Source organism: Ambystoma mexicanum, chromosome 9 (genome assembly GCF_040938575.1).
Source record: "Ambystoma mexicanum isolate Mex_15411 chromosome 9, UKY_AmexF1_1, whole genome shotgun sequence".
Lineage (NCBI taxonomy): Eukaryota > Metazoa > Chordata > Amphibia > Caudata > Ambystomatidae > Ambystoma > Ambystoma mexicanum.
Window position 1 is genome coordinate 896324711 of NC_090931.1, and position 24626 is coordinate 896349336.

A 24626-nucleotide genomic window follows, 5' to 3' on the forward strand; every position below is an offset into this window, starting at 1 on the left:
GTGCTTCGCGAACAGTTTGGAACTGCATTTTCTACTGATCTAGGAACTTTTAACTTCAAAATGTCCGTTGCACAACTCCAACACTTATTCCTACTCCTTATCCATTAACAATCTAGTACACAGTACATACTTTTAGCAAAAATGCTATATATCTTAAAACGGCATCAGCTAATGCCATCTCTCCTCCCCAAGAGCCGCCGCCACTGCTGTAATCAAGGGGCATGAGAAACACTGGCCCCTACCTTAGAAATAACACACGCGCAGCATTTTCCCCTGTCCACCTACCCCTCCATATTAGTTATTGGTGCCTCTTCCCTCATTTCCCTCCCCACCTTTCGTTCTTAGCTCTCCTGCCAAAAAAAAAAATACATCCAAAAACAACAAAAGAAATGTTCCTTTAGGAACCACCTTTCACAGTAAAAAAATAGAACAAAAAAAAAACGTAATTTTGTGTTATGCTAATGGGAATATTGTGGCGTTCATCTTCCGTTCCAGGGACTGGCCCAAGTTATCAGTCCAAGCGAAGCGTCCCGGTGTAGGAAGGAAAATCTTTTTCCAAGATGAGTGTTAGGAAGGATTTCTTAATTGTGGGTCATTTTCCTTCCATGTGGCAACCCCTAAACTTTTTGCTGTTGTTTCCACCATGATCTAGACTTTGCCAGAGAAGTGCAGCTTTCTGCCGCATTCCTCTGGGCTTTCGCTCCATTCTTACGGGGAAACTGACATGCCCTTAAGCCAGTCAGTACCGGGAAACGTTGTTTTCCGTAGTTCTTTTATCATGTTGCAGCTTTCGCGCAACATGGCACAAGAGGGCACTGTAAGCTAAATTACTGCTCTCTTGGGTCTCTAGTCTTCTACATGCCCTAGATACTCTCTTTGGATTGTTAACGAACGGTGCAAGTGAATCACGGACGGGACTGGTGGCAGCGATAGTTTCTTTGTGTTTTTGAGCTCCTTTTAGCGTTTAAGCGCATTTCTCACGCTTAGCCCAAAATGGTGGCCTGGCTTCCAAAAGGGCCAGACCACAAGGCTCTTTGTCCTGCCCGCTGACCGTCTTGCCCCCTTCACCTCCCCCAGGTCGAGCTGACCCGGGTCCTTCCTTAATTGGGCATGTACTTTCCCGCGAAACACAGATGCTTTCGCGGGCTTCTACAGGCCTTGTGTGTGCCTCCAGGATGTGGGTTGGGATATCTGGTCCCAATACACATCCTGGGTGCTAGAGAGTCTAGTGTGTCGTGAATGCCTGGGACCACCGTGGTCCGTGATAGGTCCACGTATGGTGTGAGTGTTTTGTGAGCAGATCTCTCATTGGGTCCCCTCCGTTTTGGCGCAAAGGGAACCGTGGATAAGAGGAGGCTGGAAACACCACTACTATGTCGATCTCCTGAGTTCTCACGAACGAAGGAATACAGGAGCCAAGTATCCTACAACTACGAGGCTGAACCGAGGAATCGCTGGTGACCCGCTGAAGGACTGCTCCTCTGCACTGCTGTCGCTTGGTGAAACCCTTTCTACCTCTGATCGAACGAGAAGTCCTGTGCGTGTACTTCGACCCCTTGGAATAGTGGGAACAACTATTCTCGGCATCTTCACCATCTCCTGCACGTAAGCCTTCAGAAGTGTCTCTGGGCCATCCAGTGGACTGACCAGCCTACCCAGGAGTCTTGCTCTGTAACCGCCGTCAGGTTGTGTTGTATTACGAGTCCTTGTCACTCTCACACGATTAGTACACTTGGCATTCCCAGGTCTGAAGTGAGTAGTGTACATTGGGCTGAAATACACACGGCCGCTCCGTTGCCCTGCTGTGGTAACAAACTGTGCGGGTTCACTGCGTTTGGGACATCCTCAACTCTAACTTCTGCTGCTGCGGAATCTACACGACGCCGAGACATCCCCTGCTCGTATTTGAACCTGCCAGCACTGAAACTGACGCGGAGAAGCCTGGGTCTGCCTGCATCGGGGACCGGTGAGTAGCATTGCTAGGAACTGGTCGCCCTCCTGCAGTAGCCCATAGCTTTTCCCCGCTGTGTCAAACAGCACGCCTTTCCGTACTCGCGCTCTGCTTCTGCCCACAGTAGAGGCTGCGCTTGAGTCGCGGAGCTCTGTTCTTCTTCATTTGTTCACCGAACTGAACAGCCTGAGTTCCTCGAGGAGACTCCCCTTGGCCCGTTGGCACCCGCGTGTGCAGGTACTTTTGAGCACAAGGCTCCACTCTTCGTAGGGCTCGGACTTCCTTCTAGTTAAGTGCCTCTGAAGGCGGACTGGGTCTAACTATTATTCGCACTGCCTGTTTTCCTCCGCATCTAGGTGGTCTGCACATTTCGTGCATCTAACTCGTTAGACTCGTTGGTAATTGTATATATATTGTATTGGATTGTGATGTGTTGGTTTACTTGAGTTTTATTGTGATCTCTTGCTAGGGTCTATGTTACAAAGGCTTTGTAATAAATGTGTCTATATTTTTAATATAACACCTGTTTGGAGTAGTTTGTAAGTGTCCTTGCTTTGTGTGCTGATTGCGGGCTTTGAGTCACCCTCACCCCTCTTGAGACCTAGTCTTGACCGCCGCGATCGCTACCTTGATTGGTCTGGCTTGTCCAGAGGTTACCCTGTTCAAAGAAACTAGGCTGGCCTTCTGAACCTCTGCCCCTCCAGGACAGAGTTCAGGAATCCATCTTAACAATGGCTGCCATGGAAAGGGAAGGCGGGGTTCCATACAGGGCCCCTCTTCACTTTCCATGGCACCCTGCAGAAGCCTAAAAGGTAACTCCATGACCATATTACCACCAGCACATTTTTCTTCCTTTTCAAATCTATCCCAATTTCGAATAACTTTACCACAAAGCCAGTCCCAGGTGGACATAACCACTTTAACCCCATGTTTTGTCCCTCGTGGTCATGGCCAGTAGCCAGATTGTCCAAGTCATGGAAGAAGGTCATGATCTGGAGAATCTTGCCACTGCCCATGGCCACAGGCTACACCTCAGTCACAAAAGGTATATCACTATTTCTTGTACCTAAATTATGACACTTTTCAAAAAATAAAACACGGGCACATTTGCAAAACCATGCTTTCAGGTCCTTCTCAAGGCTCCTTACACAAGTTTGCTGGAAATCCACCCATGTTTTATTTTTTCAAGTGTCAAATGTATGCACATACAATCGTCATATAACCTAGCCCCCACTTGACAAAATCCATTCAGACTTTACGAAAGTATAATCTTTTTGCAAACCTTTGTGTAGATTTATCAAATGGCACCACATTTATAAGCCTTTACAATATTTTGCGACCCCCCCCTCTAATTTTGCCCCCTCTTGACAAAATCCCACCAAACATTGCAAAAACATTAATATCTATGTGTATTATCAGTTTGCCAAATTAAGTGTAGATTTGTTAAATGGCACCTCATTTATAAGCCTTTACATTATTTTGGGACCACCCCGCTAATTTTGCCCCCTCTTGACAGAATCCCACCAAACTTTGCAAACTCATTTGGTGGGATCAGGTTAGGAATATAATTGCAAAATTTCATGCAATTTCATTAAGTGGCACCAAAGTTATAAGCCATCCAAGAACTGCTTTTCACCAACCCTGTAATGCAGAGGTGTCTGCGACTTCACTGGACTGTTTGCAGACTTTTGCTGTGAAAAACACATGTTTTTTTGCTTCTTGCAGCCGTATTCCATCCCATCCTCATCACCCCTCACCTCCCCAGAGAATATTTGATAAGTTTGACAAGTGCAATATTGTGTTTTTAATATGTTTTTACTGTGATGTCTGCGAACACTGCCCGCTGTCCGCGAACACTGCCCGCTGTCCGTGAATCCAAGATGGCGGGCGTTTCCAAAAATCTGACGCACTTCACGCTTTTCACCATCCAATCAGTGGGCGCGTCCGATGTCCGCGGACACCACGTTGCCTTCTAAGCCAATCCGAGTCCTGTCTGCGGAGCGAACAGGGAAGTGTGTCCGCTGAGCGGACATAGATATCACTAATTTTTTTAGACGTACTTTTTGGTCGTTTTAACAAAAAAACGAATGGACGGATTTCCACCAAATTTACAAAGGCACACTTTCCAGACCAAGCCACCACTCCTGCTGCAAATTTGGTGAAAATCCGTCCAGCGGTTTTGGCTGTAGGCGTGAGCAAATTGGGAAAAAAAGGGGGACCCCCCTATAACTTTAACGACCCCCCCCCCCAGGCCAAACCTCACCAAACTTTGCATAACAATTCAGAGTGGGCCATATACTTTTTTTTGCAAACTTTGGTGAGGATTCGTCCAGGGGGAGCGAAGTTATAAGGCACCCAAAAAGTGCTCTTCCTATGGGTTTAGCAACTTAACCATAATTCCATGGCCGCTACCGCAGGCCATGTAATGTGAGGGGCCCCTCGGATGATATCAGCGATGTGTAGATGTGGAGGTCCTTGGGCTTATATTAGTGATTCCATGGTACAAAAGTTGTGAGAGCGACAAGGGGTTGGGGGGGATGGCGATGCACAGGTGCAGAACAGGCATGCGTTGTGGCTAGCTTGCACTCCTGGGCAGAGGCATAGACCGGGTAGGGCCTGACCAGGCATGGCCCACCCAAACTCTGTAAATGACCACTCGGCAACGCTGTGATGGCATTTACAGATATTTTTGTCAGTGCGGTGGGGCCCCATTAGATTCATGCCCCACTTGCTAGAGGGTCCTGTCTATGCCTCTGCTCCCGGGCCCCCTATTTCCTGTTTTCACAGGCTCGGGTCGCGTTCTGTGCCTGTGTACACGCATTTTTGAGGTAAGGCGTCATTTGATGGCCCTCCACCTTGTATGGCACCTCTTGTAGAAGTGATGCATTCTCTTTTGTGTACTCGTGCATGCAACCTCCACCGACCAACACAGCAGCCTTTCTTATCCTCACCTTTCCCACTATCCCGCTAATACAAGGCCCCAGTTATGATATGATAGGTTATTTATAACGCACTTACTACACAGAGGTTTCAAAGCGCGGACCCGGGGATCAAACCTGTGTTGCTCCGTGTCGTCTTGCTTCCAAGGCGAGCACGTTGCCGCTGAGCTATCCTCCCGAGACACGTTAAACACACTTATTAGGTAAAATGAGTTTTCACAAAGTGAAGGAGTAACTCCCAATTGCTGGTGATTCTGGCATTTTTCTGCTAGTAAGGGGCCTGATCTACCGGCAAGTCAGGCCTACCCGGCATGGACTGGCACACTTTTAATCAGATCTATAGTCTTTGACTGGCATTACAGCTTTGATTTATTTGTATTGTGGCTCTGAAATTGTTTTTAAATAAAAATAAAAACGGAATGCATCATGAAGACAAAAACGAAGCCACAGAGGCTTCATAAACCTGGCACGACGGACATAGTGACTGACTGACCATGCAACACTTAATCATTAAATTCATATGGCTTGGAGGACCATAAACATGTATTGAACAGCTGCATTCGGCCCACGGGTCACATGTTGTGCACCACTGATTAAAATTGTTGCTAAAGGCCGAGGTGCACCATACAAACCTCACCTGTTTCTGATCACGCAACACGCTAATTGGTGCTCCAGGACCCTCTCCATGCCAACTCCTGCTTCCAGGGTACCATATCTATAAACCTTATGTGCCAGGACTTTACTGGCCAGTAATAGCATCAGAGGCATAGTTAAAGCCCCTCCTGCTTAAGTGGCACATTAGACGAGACAAGGCATTCTTTTACATCAGGACCATGTATAACACCCTTCGCTGAAATAGTAGGGGGTGTGGGGGGGAAGGGGTGTGTGTGTGTGCAGCATTCTTCAATATTATGCCAGAGGTATAGCATCAATCTGTGACATCTGAGCTCTGCATTACAGCGGGTTGTGCCATCCAATCTCTGTACAAGATCTGTGTGTAGAACATCAGAATAGTATAAAACTGCATTCTGTCAAATCACAGCTGTGAATACCATTGTGTGACATAGCATTTTGTTACACAAGAGCAATATGTAATAACACTCAAAAACTGTAGGGAATTGTTGAGGATTTTATGACATCCGAGTTCACAATCGCAAAATTCTATGAAATCAGAGGTGTGTATACTATCCTTTTGGGACATCAAGGCTCTGAACAAAAACATAGGGTAACATCAGAGATGTGTATAATTGCATTCTGTGACAAAGTGGTTGTGTATAACATCATTCTCTGATATAAGCAAATTGAATAACATTGTTTTGTGCCAGTGGGACTGTGCATAGGAGCATTCTATGCAATTCTAGCCATGTCCAGCATTCTAGACCAGGGAAGATTCCTGATGATGGATCTAGTCCATGCTGGACTTTCGTTAATGGGCCTGATAACGAGAAGGTACATTTTATGCAACTAGTCCAGCGGACACATCCAATCATATGATCTGTTACTGTTCAGTATCTGCTGATAGTGTTAGACAATTTTTGGAGATTAATCTGATCTGAGAGTAGGTCTGTTCATGGATCTCGTCTGGGGTGGATCTCTGGTCGTTTAGATAGTCTGGGTTGATCACAGGTTAGGGCTATAATCCACAGTGAATCTGTAATGATTAACATGGTCTGAGTGATCTCTAGCAATTAGCCTGGTCTTGGTAGGTCTTTGGTGATGAATCTGACTTGTGTGACGTCTTGCGACCTGTCTTGTCTAGGAAGATCTCTATTGATGGTTCTGATCAAGGATTGGTCTTTGGAGATTTGGCTCATGGAGAGTGAATGCCATGGTGATCGAGCCAGTCCAGAGTTGAACCCTAGTTGTAAAACTAGTCTGGGTGGATTTTTGGTGGTGGAAATTTGAGTGGTTCTTTGGTGAGGGTGGTGGTTAGTTGATTGGAAGTAATGATTGATCTGGTCTAGAAGGATCTGTGCTGGTGGATCTGGTGCAGGACAAACTGTTATTTGCTTCAGATGGAGCGGCAGAACGCCTCAATATGGTGCGTTGTTTTATATTCTTTTGGAGATGGAAAATCTGCGTTGCTGAGAGAACGGAAAAATAAGAACATTTCTGAGGGACTGTGAAAGTGGAGCTGCCTAAATTGAGCACAGGGGCTGACTGCCAGGTCTGGATATAGCATGTGTTGGTGTGTGTCTGACATTTAATAGCGAAGGGAGCCGCAGCACATGATTTGGGGAAAGGCAGTCAAAGGCCTGGCCTACTTAAATGGGAATTGGCACTATGTAACTCTCTATTTGTATCTCTCACACAATCCCCTTCCTGTCTGTCCTTCTGCTACACACTCAAATAACACTTTGCTGGCATGGCGAGGTGTAAAAGTGTTGCCAAAGTATCTATCTCACATAGGTATTATCTCTGTGTGGGCCTGTGTGTCCACAAAGAAAGTCTTGCCTCGGTGCTAATGCAAACCAAAATTCCAAGAACTTCAGTGATGTCTCAATCGCCACCCAATGGTTACTCACTCTGCATTATTTATTTATTGTGCGTTTGTAAGTTGCTTCTACAGCAAGTAAAGTGTGTTTCAAAGTGCCTACAGGGCAATAGGGAGGGAACATGGGAGTGAAATGCAAATATAACAATGAAAGAAAGAGGCGGTCCTACTAGGCCTTGTGAGCATTCAGAATGTGCAAGTGCAGAGAGGGTGAAGGGTTGGGGTGGGGGTGGTTAAGTGATGGAAGTACCACGGGGGGGAAGTGCTGAAGGTTCCAGGGAGGGTTCATAGTGACTGTTTGGACAGTCACAGTTTCGAATGACAAAGGTTTCGACACAAAAGTGTCGAAAAAAAAGTTTCACTTTTTTTATGGGGGGACCCACCCCCAAACCCTTTTTTTAAACACTTATTTTACCATACAAACTTAAAATAAACCCTTTAATATTAAAAAAAATACATTTGAAACTTTTTCTTTCGAAACTTTTGTTTCAGAACTTTTTCTTTCGAAACTTTTGTCATTCGAAACTATTGTTTCAAAACTTTAACTGGACACCGCAGGGAGTAGGCAGCTGTTAAGTGGGTTGGTGGAGTGGCTGCCGGCTAATAAATAAGTGCAGGCCTGTGGTAGCACAGTCCAGTGGGTGCCAAGGCAAGGCAAGTGCTAGGAAGCGGGCGGAGGCTGGAAGCGATTGTGTGTGAGGCCAGGGCCCGGTGGACTCAGAAGGGCCCTGGTCACCAATCTCAGCAACTGTGGGATTTAGCAGAGGAGGGAGTAAGGGAGGAGGTGAAAAGGTAGGTCTTGAGGAGCTTCCAGAATTTGAGGAGTCCGGCTCAAGACGAAGTGAAAGGGGGAGGCTGTTACGTCGGAGGGAGCTAGCCGAGGAAAGAGATCATCCACCAGCTTGCTGTTTAGCAAAGCGCTTGAAACACAGAGAATTGGGGCTGGAGGAACGTAAAGATCTAGAGGTAGAGTATTTGGTGAGAGTCAGTTGTAGATGACGTGGTCCCCGGCCCTAGACAGCCTTATGGATGATGCAGAGGGATTTGTATTTGATCCTTGCAGCAACCGGCAGCCAGTGGAGAGATTTCAGGGCTGGAGAGATGGGGTCCCTGGGCTTGAGGCCAAGGTTAAGTCTTGAAGCCCTATTCTGGATCAGCTGCAGGGGTTGTAAAGAAGAAGAGGGTAGATTTAGGAAGAGGCTATTGTAGTAGTCTAGCTTCGAGAGAACCAGAGCTCTAGAGACGTTGAGCTTCTGGGGGAAATTGAGGAAAGGATGCATTCCTTTGAGGAGGTGTAGTTGAAAGTGTGCCTTCTTGGCAAGGTCCTGAATGTGAGGGAGGAAGGAAAGAGAGGAGTCGAAGAGGACTCCAAGGTTTCTGTCTCTTGAAGGAGAGGGGAGAGCCCATATGGGGTGGCCAGCGTGAGGGGGAGAAAGAGGGATCCGGAGTCCCAATGGGAAGGCTCTCAGTCTTGCTGGAATTGTGTAAGAGGTCATTGGAGGCACACCAGTACTGGATGGTAGATAGGCAGTCAGGAATGAAGGAGGAAGTAAGGAGAGGATCAGGGGGAAGCTTGAAGAAGAGTTGTGTGCCATCTGCATAACACTGGAAGTTAGGGGAGATGGTGTAGATTAGGTGTGCAAGCGGAGCAAGATGGATGTTAAAGCGCCAGAGAAAAAGGTTGGAGCCTTGGGGGATGAAAAAGAGCCCAGAATGGCCTGTGATGGATGGTCATTGAGGAAGGAGGTCAGCCAGTCCAGTGTCCGCCCTGAGATACCTAGGGTATTGTAGAGCCGTTTTATGAGGATGGAGTGGTTGGCTGTCTCAAATGCAGAGGAGAGATCAAGTAGAATGAGAACAGCTGGAGAGTTGGAATTGAGAGATGCAAGCAGTTTTTCAAGGGTGTTTAGAAGAGCCGTTTCCATGCCATTGGTTGCTCGGAATCCAGATCGATGGTCGTCTAGGCAGCCAGTTCAATCCGCTGGGTCAGTTGGGGGGATGACCAGCTTTTCCAGAAGTTTCCCAAGGAAGGGGGTGATAGAGATGGGGCAGTAGTTAGCTGGACAAGCCGGGTCTGCAGAGGGTTTTTTCAGGAGGGGCTGCACAAGGGAGTGCTTGAGGGAGGAGAGGAAAGATCCATTAGCAAAAGAGTAGTTGCAGCAATCAGCAAGTGCACTGGCAAGAGAGACAATATTGTTCTTAATGGTTCTGCAGGAACAGGGGGAGACCTGTTTGGAGGAGTCCTTCATGGAGCAGACAACTCTGGTGGCCTCATCAGTTGTGATAGGAGAGAATGAGGTCGGGAAAGGCAAGGGGGATGGGAAGTTATGGGAGGTAGGGGGTGGGGGAAGAGGAGTGAGAAAGGGAAGCGAGAGTGCTCAGGATGTCTCGAGTTTCTACAGTGAAGTGTGTGACCAATGCATTGCAGAGGGCCTGGGAGGGAACGGGTGAGATGGAGACTCTGGTAGGGGTGGCTAGTTCCATGCAGATTTTAAAGAGTTCAGCCATGTTGGTAGATGCACCAGAGACCCGAACCTGGATGTGGGCCCTTTTCTTGGAGCGAATGGAGAGTCAGTATTGCGCTTGGAGCAGGGGATGGGCCAGTTTGTCAAAAGGTGAGCCTGACGTCTGCCACTTCCGCTCCACTGCTCTGCACTTGCGTTTCAGGGATGCAAGCCTGGAGTCCTACCAGGTGTTATGCTTGGAGGCATGTTTCAGGCCGATCCTCACGACTGGGGCAAGAGTGTCGAGAGCATTAGTGATGGCAAGATGGAGGTTGCTGAGAGCGGGGTCTGAGGTAGTCTGCTGTGAGGAGAGGGGGGATTAAAGGTTGATGCGAAGGCTCGTTTCATCGTACGGATGAACGTGAATGAGGTTGGTAGGCCTGTGGGGGTGCGGTCAGACAGCAGAGAGGACCGAGGTGCGAGTTGAGGAGAGAATGGTCTGACCAGGAGTGGGGTGATGAGTGGGGAGGAGAGCAAAAGATAATTGTGGATGATGGCATCAAGAGTGCGTTGAGCCGAATGAGTAGGGCCAGAGGGGAGAATGGAGAGGGAGCGCGAGGTGCAGACATCACGGAAGAGAGTGGATGCCATGATAGAGGAGTCGAGGTGGATGTTGAAGTCACCCGGGAGAAGAGTGTAGAGGTGGTTGTGAGGAGAGAGGAGGAGAAATCAGCCCATTCAGAGAGGAACAGGGTCGTAGAGCCAGGTGGCCTGTAGATAGTTGAAATTGTCATGGAGGAAGTGGGAGAGATGACCAGCTTGCAAACCAGGCTCTCGAAGGAAGAGTAAGACTTGGTGGGTATGAGGGAAGATGAGACCCACTTAGGGAAGATCAGGGCAACCCCACCACCATCATGGTTAGGGCAAGGCTTGGAGATTATCTTAAAGCCATCAGGGAGAAGGGAGTCAAAAGCAGTGACTGAGCTGGGATTGAACCACCTCTCGGTAAGAGCGACGATATCGAGGTCAAGGTCTTCAAGGAGGAGATGGACGTCGATAGAGTGTTTGTTAGCCGAATGCGCATTAAGCGTGGCTGGAGGCAAGAGGTCACTGCCTTTGAAAGTTTTCCGAGAGGAGGTACAGGGGCGTGGTACACCAGTCCGAGGAAGTGAGGACAGAGAGAGTGGAAGAAGGAATATCAGGTGTGGGAAGGAAGTTGGCGAGGGATGGCAAGCGCTGGTTAAAGTGGAGGAGGTTGGACTGAGTACCGTGAACCAAGATATAGACGTTAATGAAACACATGGATGATGAGAAGCCCGCCAAAAGTACTTCCCATCTAGTACCACCATTAATGACTGAAGATGTGTGAGGAGAGGGAGTAGAGATTAGATGAGGAGTCCATAGGTCTGGGGAGGGGATACAAAAGAGGATACCAGTGAAAATCTGTCTGGAGGTTGCGCTAACCTAGGTGTCTGCGATAGGTAGGCCAGGGTTAGTGATCAGGGTGTCCTTTTTAAGGTTTTCTTTTCCAGACTTTGTGAGAAAGGGAAGGGGTATAGCAGTTAGAAAAGATAGGATAGCTGGTGAGTTCCATAGGGGCGGCGGAGGATAGGAGAAAGATAGAGGAGGGGCAGCATAGCACAGTACACACAGACTCACCGGCGTCCTAGTAGCCAAGGGGAGCAAGAAAACTGATGTAATGGGAACACTTTAATACTGAATAAAGGGTTGCAGAGATGTTGGAAAACACACCAAGATTAGAATTTGCACAAGAGGCACACAATGCAATGCGAAAATGGGGTGCAGAGCTGTTAAAAAAAAAAAAAATACACCAAGAAGCGAATTTACAGAAGACGGAACAGAAAGCTGAGGAAATGAAGGACTGAGTAAGGCTAGGGGAAGCAGAATGGCATAGGCACACCGTGGTTCAGCAGCTGTTTAGGCTAGGGGAAAAAAAGCGATGTGTCCAGCCATGACTCACAGTTATTCTGGAAAGGTGCACAAAGTTCCAGAGGCCCAAGTTGGTTAGGTAACTGGCTGCATGTCTGGTGGCTGTTCCATGAGGTGCTGCTGGGATGCCGAAAGGAGGGTGGCCCTCAGAGTCCGCCATGGCCTGGACTGGCTCAGACAGGTCCTTACAAGTGGGCCTTAAGTGAGGCCAGCGTTCGCCTGCCGGCTTCAGGATTGGCTCTGATGTAAGGGGCATGGGCCAATCAGAGCAGCATCAGGCTGTGCAGGAGGAAGCACCAGTGCTGCACACTGCGGCAACCATTTAAAAATGCTTGAGTGAACAAGGGTTATGGCCCCATATAGTCACTGATATTTCTTCAGCGCGCCTGCGCTGAAGTTCATTATTGTTTTGTGTAGAGGATCCACAGGGCTGGTATTTTCTACCACCAACCAGTAGTCACTCTGCCTTTTTTGGTCACCGGTTCTTTGCATGTGGGAATACCTGGCCTGCTTGTTTCTGTCTACCTACATCTGCAGCCAAGAGTTGCTCACTCTGAATGTGGTCTTTCTTTACCCAAGGTATGAATAGTTTTTTTTACTGTTACCTGTTGCTCTACGAGGCCAATTCATCTGTAGCATTTAGTCTTGCGCCTGTCTGTTTTTCAGCTGATTTTATATATAATGTTATTCAGCTTCTGCAGATATGAGATACCGTGCAGATATTCCTTCTCTGGGTTTTGAATGCTGTTCTGTGATTTCTTAGTCGCCTCTTGCTCATCTGTAGGCATTTAGCAACTAGTTCCTATTTTCTGGTTTCCTTTACTTTGTGCAGTCTTTTTGTTCCCTTTTGTTCAGCTCTTTTCATTCTGGCGTGTGCTTTGACTTTGAAGAGACATATAAACATAATTCCGTAGAATGAAGAAGCTCCTGACTTTGAGTTTCACGGGTCTTCTCCCTAGTTCTGCTATCAGTGCATTTTTGGGGCTACAAAGTGCCTGTTTGTCGAAGTAAATGCATTTCTCCTGTTGGATCCTCCTTCACCTGTTAAGATCTTGAGCAGAGTCTGGTTACACAATCTCGCTATTATGCAAGATGTTTGATCTTCTGATTAAGCAAATAATGATAACCAAAGTTTACGGATGGTTTTGTTGTGTGTAGTTTTGACTCCATAGCACAGTGTGCCCGCAGTGCATGTTTACGAGGTCATGTATGGCCTCAGTCAAGCGTGCAGAGGCACAGACCAATACCATGAGCTTGCCTTACATCAGGTCGCTGCATCGCCTCATGTATTTTCCTCTTTTCTGCAGGCTCTCGATGGCTTCATTATCGCAGTGACAGCCGACGGCTACGTCTTCTATGTCTCGTCCACCATCCAAGACTACTTGGGTTTCCAGCAGGTGAGCATTGGGTGTGCCTATGTAGGGTGGCATGGGGTGGCTATGAAGGGGCACATCTGAATGTCTTTAGCCGGCAGCACAACTGGAGTCCATTGGACATGTACAGTCTCTGAGTTCATTCTTGGCCTTGTGGGAATGGGAGCAGCATTGGTGCGAGTGTCACCTTTGTGTATTTAGGACTGGCACCACCGTGGGCTGGGAATCCTTCTTCGATGCTAAAGATCGCCAAGACCCAGGGAGGGCACTCTGCCTGTGACTCTGCCTGATTTGCACCTGGATCAGAGAAGCTTGTACTGCGGTTACTGTGTGTGCGTGTGTGACATGTCCTGCGGCTGCCTGTACTGGCTCTGTGTATGAGGGAAGCATGCACATGTGCAGCCGGTGCTAAACCTTTTCTGCATGATTGAGTGAAATGTGCAGTGCGGCTGCCTGTGCCTTGATTTGGAGGGCTCCCCAGCTGACCGCAAGTCCCCGCCTCTGGAGATACTGGCCCACAGAATGTCTTTAGACACTCACACAAGCATCCCTTTACAGTGCACACGTTCTCTGCAGACGAGATCGATGGTCCTATTCACCCCGACTCTCTGCGCCCATTCCCTTTAAGATCGAGTAACTTGCTTCACCAGCCATTGACCCATCGTTTATTTTTCCCTTTCTTGAGCCGCATAGAAAGTAAAGACTCCTTTACAAAAGCATGAGTTATTCTGCTAGTACATATGTGGTGGGGTGAGCATATAGACACTCATCCGTTCTGTGACATATTTAAGTCAAAACGTGTTTCTAAGCATTCAAACTGTACCCCACACGGAGATATGATAGAAATCATATGTATTACCAAGGGTAGAGTGAGGTAGGCAGAGCCACAAAGTTTGTTGGATATTTTGAAAGTCTACAAGAGTTATTTGAAAGCGTCATTAGTACAATGGTAATTTTCAGGAGAAAAGGGCAAAGTAGCTAGAGATGCCCAAATCATAAAGATGTTTGATTGGTTGCCAATGAAATTGACTTGCTGATCTACGGGTCCATGCCTTTTATATACTCTGAGGGGAGGTTCCTTTGAAATAATGAGGTTGCTTCTTACATGATTGAAGCTGTGATCATCTGTGGTAAAAAGCCATCTAACACGTTTGATCCTCCTTGCCTACTTTTTTTTTTTTTTTAACCAACTTTATTTTCATTTTGTTCTTTTTTAAACGAAAGACAACAGTTAGCCTTTGGTTACAGCAGTATTACAACCATTATCATCTGTGAAAGCAAATTATTTAACCTACTTGAACTTTGGCATCGAGACTATTATTGTCTTCCAACCCCCCCCAAGTGTCCCCACCCTCGCCCACCCGTCCCACTCCTTTCCCTTAGAGTTATCTGAACCAAACTGAATCAAGGTTATAACCAAAGCAAAGCTGTTTCCTGAGCTCATCGCTCCTCCGTCTACTGCTGTCTCTATCTGATATGAATGTTTAAAGAATTGAGCCTCCCTTTCCCCCACATAGTCTTGAAGTGGATCCCATATGGCTAAGAATTTCAGGTATGTCCCTGATTTTGTGGCGCAAATGTTCTCCATCGCCATAACTCCCCACACTTTCATCCACCACCATGGGGTTGTAGGACCTTCCACTGTCTTCCATCGTTGGGCCACGGTCATCCTTGCTGCCGACAGTAGGTGGGTGATGAGAGCCGCTCTGTTCCCTGAAGCTGCGTATATTCCTTCTGACACTGCCCCCAACAGAATGACCTTAGGGGATTGTGGTAGCTCTGCGCCTGTTATGTCTTTGATTAGACTCAGTATTTCTTTCCAATACACTTTTATCCTTGGGCACGACCACCACATATGGAAAAGGTCACCTCTTTCTCCACACTGGCGCCAACAGTCTGAGGGATACGTGGGGTTCTTTTTATGTATTCTACTTGGGGGCAGATACCATCGGTAGCATATCTTATATGCTGATTCTTTGATTGCCGTGGATTTGGATAGTTTGTGAGCCCTTCTCCAAATTTGACTCCATTCTTCCTGTGTGATTTCCTCCCCTATGTCCCGCTCCCAGTCTTTCATATATTGGAGGGTTTCTTCTGCTTGCGATTTATCGAGTAGCTTCTACAGTCTAGTGATCCCTTTTCCCTGTGTCCCCTCCCGTATCGTGAGTTCTAGACCTACTGGGGGGCGTAATCCAGCCTGTTTTACCTCTGGGTGTGAGATCCAGTGACGCACTTGTATATATTTAAATCAGTGATGCTGGGTGATGCCAAATCTTTGTTTGCATAGTTCAAAGGAAAGTGGGGAATCATCCTGGTACAAGTCTCGTAAGGACACCGTATCTGCTCCCTGCCAACCGTCCCAGAACTTTTGTTGAAGCCCGGGCGTAAAATCAGGATTATGTACTATAGGGGACATTGGACCCAGGCCTAGTTTGATCCCTCTGCTGTGGATCGCTGTGTCCCAGGTGTGAAGTGTCGTTTTTTTTGGCGCTTCCAATAGGATACCTCCTCTCTCTCGTGCTTTTGGCTTGCGGAATGGTAGCATACATAGTGGGGTGTCTGTCGCAGGCTGTTCTATTTCCCCCCACCCTGGGAGGGGGTCCCTACCTGCCCATTTCACTGCTGGCGCCAATTGGGCTGCTAATACATATCTCCCTATATCCGGCACACCTAGCCCCCCAATTAGTGTTGGGCGCATCATGATCTTTTTTTGGATTCTCGGCTTCCTATTCCCCCAGATGAATTTAAACACTGCTTTTTGGAGTTGCTGCATCATTGCCGGGGGGATAACCACCGGGGTGGAACTTACCACATACAGTAGTCTGGGTAACGAGGTCATTTTTATAGCCGCTATCCTAGCAAACCATGCTAATTCCTGGACGTCCCATCTCTGCAAGTCTCCTTGCAGGCGCTTCCATAGAGGAGTGATATTCGCTTTGAGCAGGATTTTTGTGGATCTAGTGATTTGGATTCTTAGGTATTCCATGGACCATTTTTCCCACTGCAGGGGGTAGCGTTCCTCTAGGTAAGTTATATTCTCTCTACCCTCGGTTACATTCAGTGCTTTGGATTTGGTGTAATGTATTGTGAACCCTGATGTTTTTTCGAATTTCTGCAGTTCTTTGATTATTCTGGGTAACGTGTGCTTTGGATCTGCCATGTAAAGCATAATATCGTCTGCATATAGGGCAATTTTATGTTGGGTTTCCCCTGTACGCACCCCTCTAATACCTGGGTCCTCCCTAATCCTGTGGGCAAATGGCTCCATTGCCATGGCGAATGTAAGAGGGGAGAGCGGGCACCCCTGCCGTGTACCTCTCCGGATATTGTCTTTCTGATGTGTAGCCATTTACAATTAGTTGCGTAGAAGGATGCTGGTAATTAGCCAGAACCATCGTAGTAAATGTCGGCCCGCAGCTGAAACTCTCTAGAACCAGACATATGTACTCCCAGTCTATGCTGTCGAATGCTCGTGTGGCATCGAGTGCAGCGATGGCGAATTTCTAGACGCCCCTGGTGCCCCAGTCTATAATGTCAATTACCCGCCTGACATTATCCTGAGTGTGTCTTCCCCGTACGAAGCCCGCCTGGTCTGTATGTATTATCCCAGGCAATACTGTCGCCAACCGATTTGCGAGTATTTTTGCATATAGTTTTGCATCAGTATTGAGGAGGGCAATGGGGCGGTAACTGGAGCATTCTACCAGGTCTTTCCCCGGTTTTAGGGGAAGGATTGTGACTGAGTGTCCCATATCCTTTGAGACCGCTCCCTTATCCCTAATTAAGTTGAAAAGGCGAGTGGGGGGGGTTGTCAGCTGCGTCAGGAATACTTTGTAAAACCCGTTCCCTAAACCACCTGGGCCGGGTGCCTTTCCTCTAGGTAGCGCTGCAATCACGTCACTCACTTCTTGTGTTGTGAAAGGGGCTCCTAATTGTTCATTTTGCTGTTCGGAAATCTGTGGCAGTTTTATGGCTGACAGATAGGACACTTGTTCTGCCGCGTTCAAGTTCCCACTAGACATCTGGTTTTTGTGAAAGTGGACCATCGTTTCTAGTTTCTCATTATCTCCCGTTTGCAAATCCCCACTACTATTTCTTAACCGGGTAATGTGGTTGCGCGCCTTCTGTTTGCGTAATTTGGCTGCCAAGAATTTGCTCGCTTTCCCCCCGTGTATGTAATATGATTGTTTAGTGTTTAGCAGTATTTGCGCTGTTCTGTCCGCCATGTGGTTTTCTAATTTGGATCTAGATTTTTTTAGGTCTCGCCAGGTTCTGGGGGTCTGATGGGTCTTATGGAGCTTTTCAGCATTTCTTACCTCTTCTTCTAATTTCTGCGTTGTAAGGGCTTTCTCTCTGTAGTATTGCGTTGCTTGAGCTACGAATTCCCCTCTAATAACTGCTTTCCCCGCATCCCATACTACCCGCCAGTCCACCTCTCCATTGTCATTTTCCAGGAAGTAATTACTTATGACTTCCTCCATATGTGCTCTGAGCGCTATGTCCCTCAGGATTGTTTCATTTAGCCTCCATTGTGGGCAGGGCCTATTCGTTATGTTCTGCAGTTATGATATGATATGATATGGCATTTTTAACGCGCCTATACACAAGTGTTTCAAGGCGCGACGAGGCAGGGAGGAGGGAACAGGGGGAAGACAGACAACGATCCTACTAGGCCAGGTGTCATTCGGATCGCGCAAGTGCAGGGGTAGGTGGAAGGGAAAAAGTGCAAGGGGAAAGGGGAGAGGGGGAAGTGCTGAACAGGGTAAGTAGAATAAAAAATAAATAATAAATAGTTCCATGCAGGTTACCACTGGGGCGTGATCTGAGAGGTATTGGACCTCGATTTCTATTTTCTTAAAATAGGGGATCAGGGTGGAAGACACTAGGATCATGTCAATTCTAGAATATCCTCTGTGTACCGCCGAGTAATGTGTATATTCTCTGCTTTCTGGGTGGAAGAACCGCCACGTCTCTATCACCTCCAAGTCTCTGAAGAGTTTTCCCAGGGCCTGTCTATTTCGCTGGTCTGCGGCTGTCGGGGGGAGTGTTTTATCTAATTTTGGGTCCATAACGCAGTTAAAGTCTCCACCTATTATCACTCTGCCCTCACACCAGCTCCCGATCTTCTGGAGTAGTTTGGGGATATACTGGTCCTGTTTTTCATTGGGGAGATATACTGCTATAATTGTGTACATTTGATCATTGATGGTACCCTTCACCCCCAAGTATCTGCCTTCCCGATCCTTCATGACATGTTGTTTGTGGAAGTCTAAGTCCCTGCTACAGAGGATTGCCACCCCTTTCGTTTTAGACTGGCTTGAGGCGAAAAACTGGAGAGGGAATGATCTACTACGCTTCCTTCTTTCATCTTGCTGGAGCAGGTGTGTCTCCTGTAGGATCGCTATTTTCGTTTGCATGGTTTCCAGCCTACTCAGAATCGATCGTCTTTTAGCAGGGGAATTCAGTCCCTGGACGTTAAGCGAGATTATGTTCACTTCTACCATTGCTCTCTAGGAGATGGGGTTCGGCATATTGGGTCTTGTATCCTGCTACATAATTTCCCCACTGTCTGTTGTCTTTCTGTTAAACCCAGTTGTGGAGGTGGCTCATCTTTGCTCATAGTTTTTTGGTTCCTTGCTTTCCCAATCTTCGAACGCTTCCCCCCCCCTCCCACCCTGTTCCCATCCCCCCCATCCTGGGAGAGTATGAGGCCTGGGCCCCTAATGGGCTCCTCCGCTGAACCAACGGATGTAAGGCCTCTAGGGTCCCCGCAGTTCACAATGGTCAGGAGTAGATTTACTCTGACCCTGCTTCCAAGATGAATGACCTCCTACCTCCGTGCAGGCACTTCAGAGTCATTTTGCGGTCTTCTCATTTTTAGGTGGCGCTTCACTCATTGTCTGTGTGTTTGGCTGCCTTCGGGTCTGGTGGGCTTTTGGGTTCACAAACCTGAACCGGTTGGGTGCTGCCAGTTCTACCCATTCTCCCTCGTCTTTGCCTTCTCTCCGTCGACCATTCCCATGGTTTGCTTGCCTGGCCAGATGCGTTTGGCCGAGGGCGCTCGGGTGCCTCCTGCTGTTCGTCCTCCAAGTGTAGGAGAGCTAAACCCTCTGCACAGTTCCCGATATTCCTCTGTTTGCCTTCCCATGTGAATGAAAAGTCGAACGGGTGCAACCATCTATATCTGATTTTGTGTGTCCGAAGGGCTTTTGTGACTGGTTGCATTAGCCGCCTTTTATGAAGGGTGATTCGGGCGAGGTCTTGGTATAGCTGTATGCGGGACCCGTTGATCGTGAGGTCCCCGTTCATCCTTGCCGCGTGTAGCACCTCTTCCTTCAGACCATACAATGTCATTGCTATTAAGACATCTCTGGGTCGTGACCCCGGTTCGTTGCGTATCGGGCCCACTCGGTGAATCTTGTCGAAGCCTATCGTTTCAGGTTGGGCATCGGCTAGTAGGCTGCTAAAGCAGAGTTGCATGGTGTCTCTTAAGTCCTTGTCCAGTACTGATTCCGCCAGGCCCTTAACCCTGATATTGGATCTTCTCGAGCGGTTTTCTAGATCCTCCGCCTGGAGTTCCAAATTGTTAGTTGCGGTTGCCAACTGGTCTAGAAGCAGGCTATTTTGATTAGTCTCCTCCGTAATGTTCGAGAGGCCTCTTTCCACTATGTCTACTCTTTCCCCCATCTCCGCCATTTCCTTGTTAACCTCCTGGAGGGACGATTTCAGGTCCTGCCTAAATTGTTCCATTTGAGTATGGAATGCTTTTGTCATTCTGGCCTCCATACCTTTCAAGCAATTTAACAGTTAGCCTTTGTTGGTTGCCATATTGCTAGTTGGGTGGGCCTGTGCTTCAGTGAGTGGCGCTGGGGGAGGAGAGGGCGAGTCTGCCTGCGTATGGCCTCTTTGTCGCCTGCACTTCTCAAGCTGTCCCTCCTGGGGCCTGGCCGGGGTCCGTGCTCTTGATGGGCCCGTTTTGGATTTGGTACCTGGCATCTGAGGCAGGCAGCTATTGTCAGCGAGGTGCGTTGTCGGGCGGGGGGAGGAAGGGAACCCCCCAGCGGGCTTCTCCGCACTGGTGAGGCGTGCTGTAGGGCGGGGGGAGGCGAACACCCAGCCCCGATTAACATTTGCTGCCTCTGGTGCGGCCTGGCTCGGGGCTTCGTTGTCTGGAGGCGGGGGAGACCGAGCGCGTGGGGCTGCCTGTAACTGGTGTCTCGGGACCTCTCGCCTCCCTCCGAGGACTCCCGCTGGCACTTCGCGGGCTACGCCGCACCGCTGAGGCGTGTTGAGGGGCAAGGGGAGGGGAGCTCCTACCACCGATCTTCCTTCGCTGCTCCTGGTGTGGCCGGGCTCGGAGCTTTGTTGCTTGGGGGGCGGGGGAGTCTTTGCTGGACGTCCGCGACTGAGCATATGGGGCTGTCCGTCACTGCTGTCTCCTCCCTAGGCCACAGGCAGGCAGCTTGCGGGCTTCTCCGCGCCGCCTAGATGTGTTGCAGCGCGGGAGGAGGGGAACCTCCACCACCGATCTTCTTTTCCCTTTTGCCGCCTCAGGTTGGCCCCTAACGGGGGTCGCGGCTTTGTTGCTTGGGGGGTAGGGGGTGTCTCCGCTGGTCCACCGCTGGTCCTCCGCGACCGAGCGTGTGGATCTGCCGGTTGCTGCCGCCTCGGGTCTTCCCGCTCCTCTCCGGGCCTCCAGAGGGACCGGCTCGCCCGCGCTGCTGGGTGCGCGCCCGGGTGTAGGGAGCTCCGTTGCCCGCGTCGGACACTGTGTTCAGGCGTATGTCGTCTGGGTGCACGTTCCCCGTCCCGCTGTGCTTCCCCTTCGGTTGCTCAGGGGCTTTCGTATGCCGCTATATTCACCTTTTACTCGGCCTGCACGGAGGACTTGAGGAGTGCGTCCTCACAGTCCGGCGGCCATCTTGGAATACCTTGCCTACTTTTAAGTTGAGTTGTCCTTGTGTTTTCTTTTCTTAACTTGTAAAGGTGATAGGTTTGTTGGAGAGGCTTCTTGGATAGGGCAGGGAAGCTGCTCGGAGGTGGATGGCGGCATTTCCTGATTAATTAAAACTGGTCTCTGCTCCTTTCTCAGGTCGGAAACTGAGTTAGCTTGAGTTAGCTTTGGGCATTCCCAAAATTCCTATCCAAAGGAGAACTCTGACAAAAAGACACATGTAAAGAGAGTGTTTCAAGAAATGGAAGTCCTGTTATGATTTCTATCCTTGCCTAGCCAGCCAATATGATAGAAGCTACAAGTGCTACCCTATCGAGGGACCTGTGAACATCTTTAGCTGGAAGGGAGAAATCTGCGCCAAAAGATTGGAAGAGGTGAAATTGTTCCAGAGTGATGAGGGGTAAAATTCATGGCTTATTCCAGAATTACCTGAATACCTAGAAAAGTAGACCTGGTTCCATACTAGCCTGCCACACCCACACGTGTCATAGTCAAAGAGCGGCAAATGCTCGATTTAAATATAGCATGGGGAAGTGATGGATGTGAGAGGACATTTTTCCAATGTCAAGATTCACGACTTTGAGGTACCCTCGAGAACCGCGTGGCTTATAGTCTGCAAATGCTTGCCGCTCACACTGACCAGGGCACTATATTTTTACCCTTTTCTTGGAATATCAGTGGGAACATTTATTTCAAACCTTTTGTTGATCAATGAGTGGGGCTTGAATGTTAACTGTTTCATTGCCCTGTTTGCCAGACCTTCTAGTTTTACCCTTTCATTCCCCCCAGTGAAGTCTTCCATTCAATCCCTGACCTCGGGCAGAGAGAGATGTTTTGTAGACCATCAACTTTTTCAGCCTGTTTTTGAAAAGTCCTTACAAACGACAAACGAGCCCATTTTATAGCTCATTAATAATTCCTTGTGTTGGAGTAGAGTCCTCGGTTCAGTATTGCAGCCTTTTGTTCATATTTTTAAATGTGCTTTGTATTCAAACCATTTCCTGAACCTGTGAGAGTGTGATTGCACTTATTGTAAGGACAAAGTTGGCATCCAAGTAGGATTCAAAAAGGAAATGTAAAGTTTTTGTTTAAAATAACGACTATGATCAGGGTATTATGGAAAGTAGGCCAAACTGATCTTTAAATTGCCACAAAGATCTTGTTAGCATTAGTGACTTTCACCCTGGCAGCGCTGCCGTTGGCTTCCCTTCCTCGCTGCGGGTCGATGTTGTGGCCCTCTGACACGAAATGGGATGCAGCAGACTAGTCCTCATCCAAGATGGCGGCGATGTACAGACCTGTACATTGTCTGACAACATCCAAAATGGCCCTGTGCAGCACCAAGGACACCGGGAGCAACATAATGGCTCCCATTCCCAATAATCCCTCGTGTTGCTACTTTCTTGTTGCCTGTACGTACCCTTTTTTCTCTGTGTGCACAGCTTCTTTTGTGATTCTGCTTCTGCACCTTAGCTGCTCTTTGCCCTTTCTCCTTGCTGTTTCCAGATTCCTTCTCAGCAGTCTCTTCTCGAAGAATTCCGGAGAGTATTCCCTCGCTGCGTCACCTCAGTGGGGTTTCTCACCTGGACGTCTTCCTTACTGGAATCTTATTCGGCTTCCTTCATCCACGAAGTTTCAGCATCGCTGAAGTGTGCTTTCCCCCCACATTTGGGAGGTTTTCCTTTGGGTTTTTGACGCTTCATGGAGCCTAGTCTTGGGTCTTGACATTTCCTCTCAGTCAGTGTCAGTCGTGACCCTACCTCTTCGCCACCAAAAGCCGCACAACACGGTAGGTAAGGCAAGTTGTGTAGAGTTCTTCTCTCATACTTCATTTAAGGCTTGGCTTCCGTACAGAGTTCCCTACCAGTTTGTTTACTTTAAGTTCGCTTGACTCTTCACTGAACTAGACATGGTCTATAAATCATTTTCTGAGATACTATTTCAAAGTCTTCCCTTGCAAATCACAATCACTTTATTCTAAGATTGACGTGGGTTGCAACCACATTGGATACTGTTTCATACGGTCTCTCAAGGAGTGGTCTTATCATTGATTTTTAACTGTGAATCCCAGTGTTTCACTTGGTTTGCAGTCTTTCCCCCATGGGGGTTTCTTCTCAGTGCATTAATTGTAATAGTGTTATACAGGTTATTGCCATATTTCAGGGAGACAAGCAGTTGTGTGTCAAAGATTAGAAACCAAAAATGTTAACAGGAGTCTCTTTGTTTTGGTTTCACAATCCTCTCTTCTAATCTCTCATATTGCTTCACTTTAGTTAATGAACGATGTGTGCAGCATTTGCAGCCAGTATTATTAATGGCTTCACTAGCGTTTCTCATTGGCTTTTGTAGCACCCCCGCCCATGTATGTTGTGTTATGACGGTTTTATGCTGCACCAAATCGACATTGTAGAAGTCCCTGACTTCCTAAGTTTGTCTGGAAGTTGGTATATTGTGCCCCCGCCCAAGGTATCCAGACCCTCAACTGCGGAAGGAAAATGAAGCTGGGGGCAGATGTCGCAATCTGTAGGATGGAGTACAAGGCAGTTATCCATAGGGCCCACTAGACCAGAAATACAAAAGCAACAGTAAGTCCGAAAAGCAGCAGGAAGACTGACCTGTAGCACAGAGGACAAGCAGTCCCAGCTATGAAGGCTGAATCATAGGTCCTCTTGAAGCATGTCATCCAGCTAAAGGAAGGACAAGGTGGAAACTGCCCCATACATCACGAGGACACACACAAAGCAAAGAAAGACGCATGGGAATCCCCGGCGGCACCAGGGCGCAATCTATAGGGGATCTATAGAGAGATATGTGTCCAAACAACAAAAAAGTCCAGGATTTCCAAAGACAGGCTATGTGGCAAACCAAGGTAAGATTTCAGAGTCTGTCCACACTGAGCAGAGTTTAATGGAAGTTCCAAAAGCAAATCCAGAAGCAGGCTGAATGAAAATACCAGTATCTCTCCAAACACTAACAAAAGTACCTGGAAAGTTCTGAAAACTGGTCTGAAAACACACTGGCCCTCATTACAACCTTGGCGGAGGACCATGGTGCTATTAGCACCATGGTCCATGCTGCTAAGGTTGCAATTCCGCCATGGTGGTAGGCGGACTTACCGCCCCATTCCGAGGTCGGCGGGGCGGTAAATCCCCAATCCCCATTTACCCTTCCCCATTCCCATTTTTGCCCCATAGGGCATAATGGGAGTGGGGAAGGCGTTAATTACGCCACCGTAAATTACGGTGGCGTAATTAACTCCATGGTCCCTTAGCGCCATGGATTTTAACACCTGCTAAAAGCAGGTGTTAAAAGCTCCATGGCGCTAAGGGACCTCGTACTCAGGCGGTAAGGGTCGGCGCTGTTTACGCTGCCGTAAACCCCTTACCGCCTGGGTCGTAATGAGGCCCACTGAGTCAATGCGCAAGGAATCCGCCAGAGACAGCACAGGGGAGCTCAGGGGCAAGAGAGGGAAGGACGGAACACAACAGTAACCGAAAGGACAGGGCGAGATGCAGAGCCAG

The 24626-nt window shown here is 48.2% G+C and overlaps 1 protein-coding gene across 1 annotated transcript in view; it reads left to right on the top strand.

Annotated features, from left to right (window-relative positions):
* LOC138488751 (aryl hydrocarbon receptor-like) overlaps window positions 1-24626 on the top strand; it is a 377238-nt gene that overhangs the window by 231706 nt on the left and 120906 nt on the right. The window contains exon 4 of the mRNA XM_069616025.1: window positions 13086-13175. Coding sequence (XP_069472126.1) covers window positions 13086-13175 — 90 coding nt within the window. The remainder of the gene's footprint in view (window positions 1-13085; window positions 13176-24626) is intronic.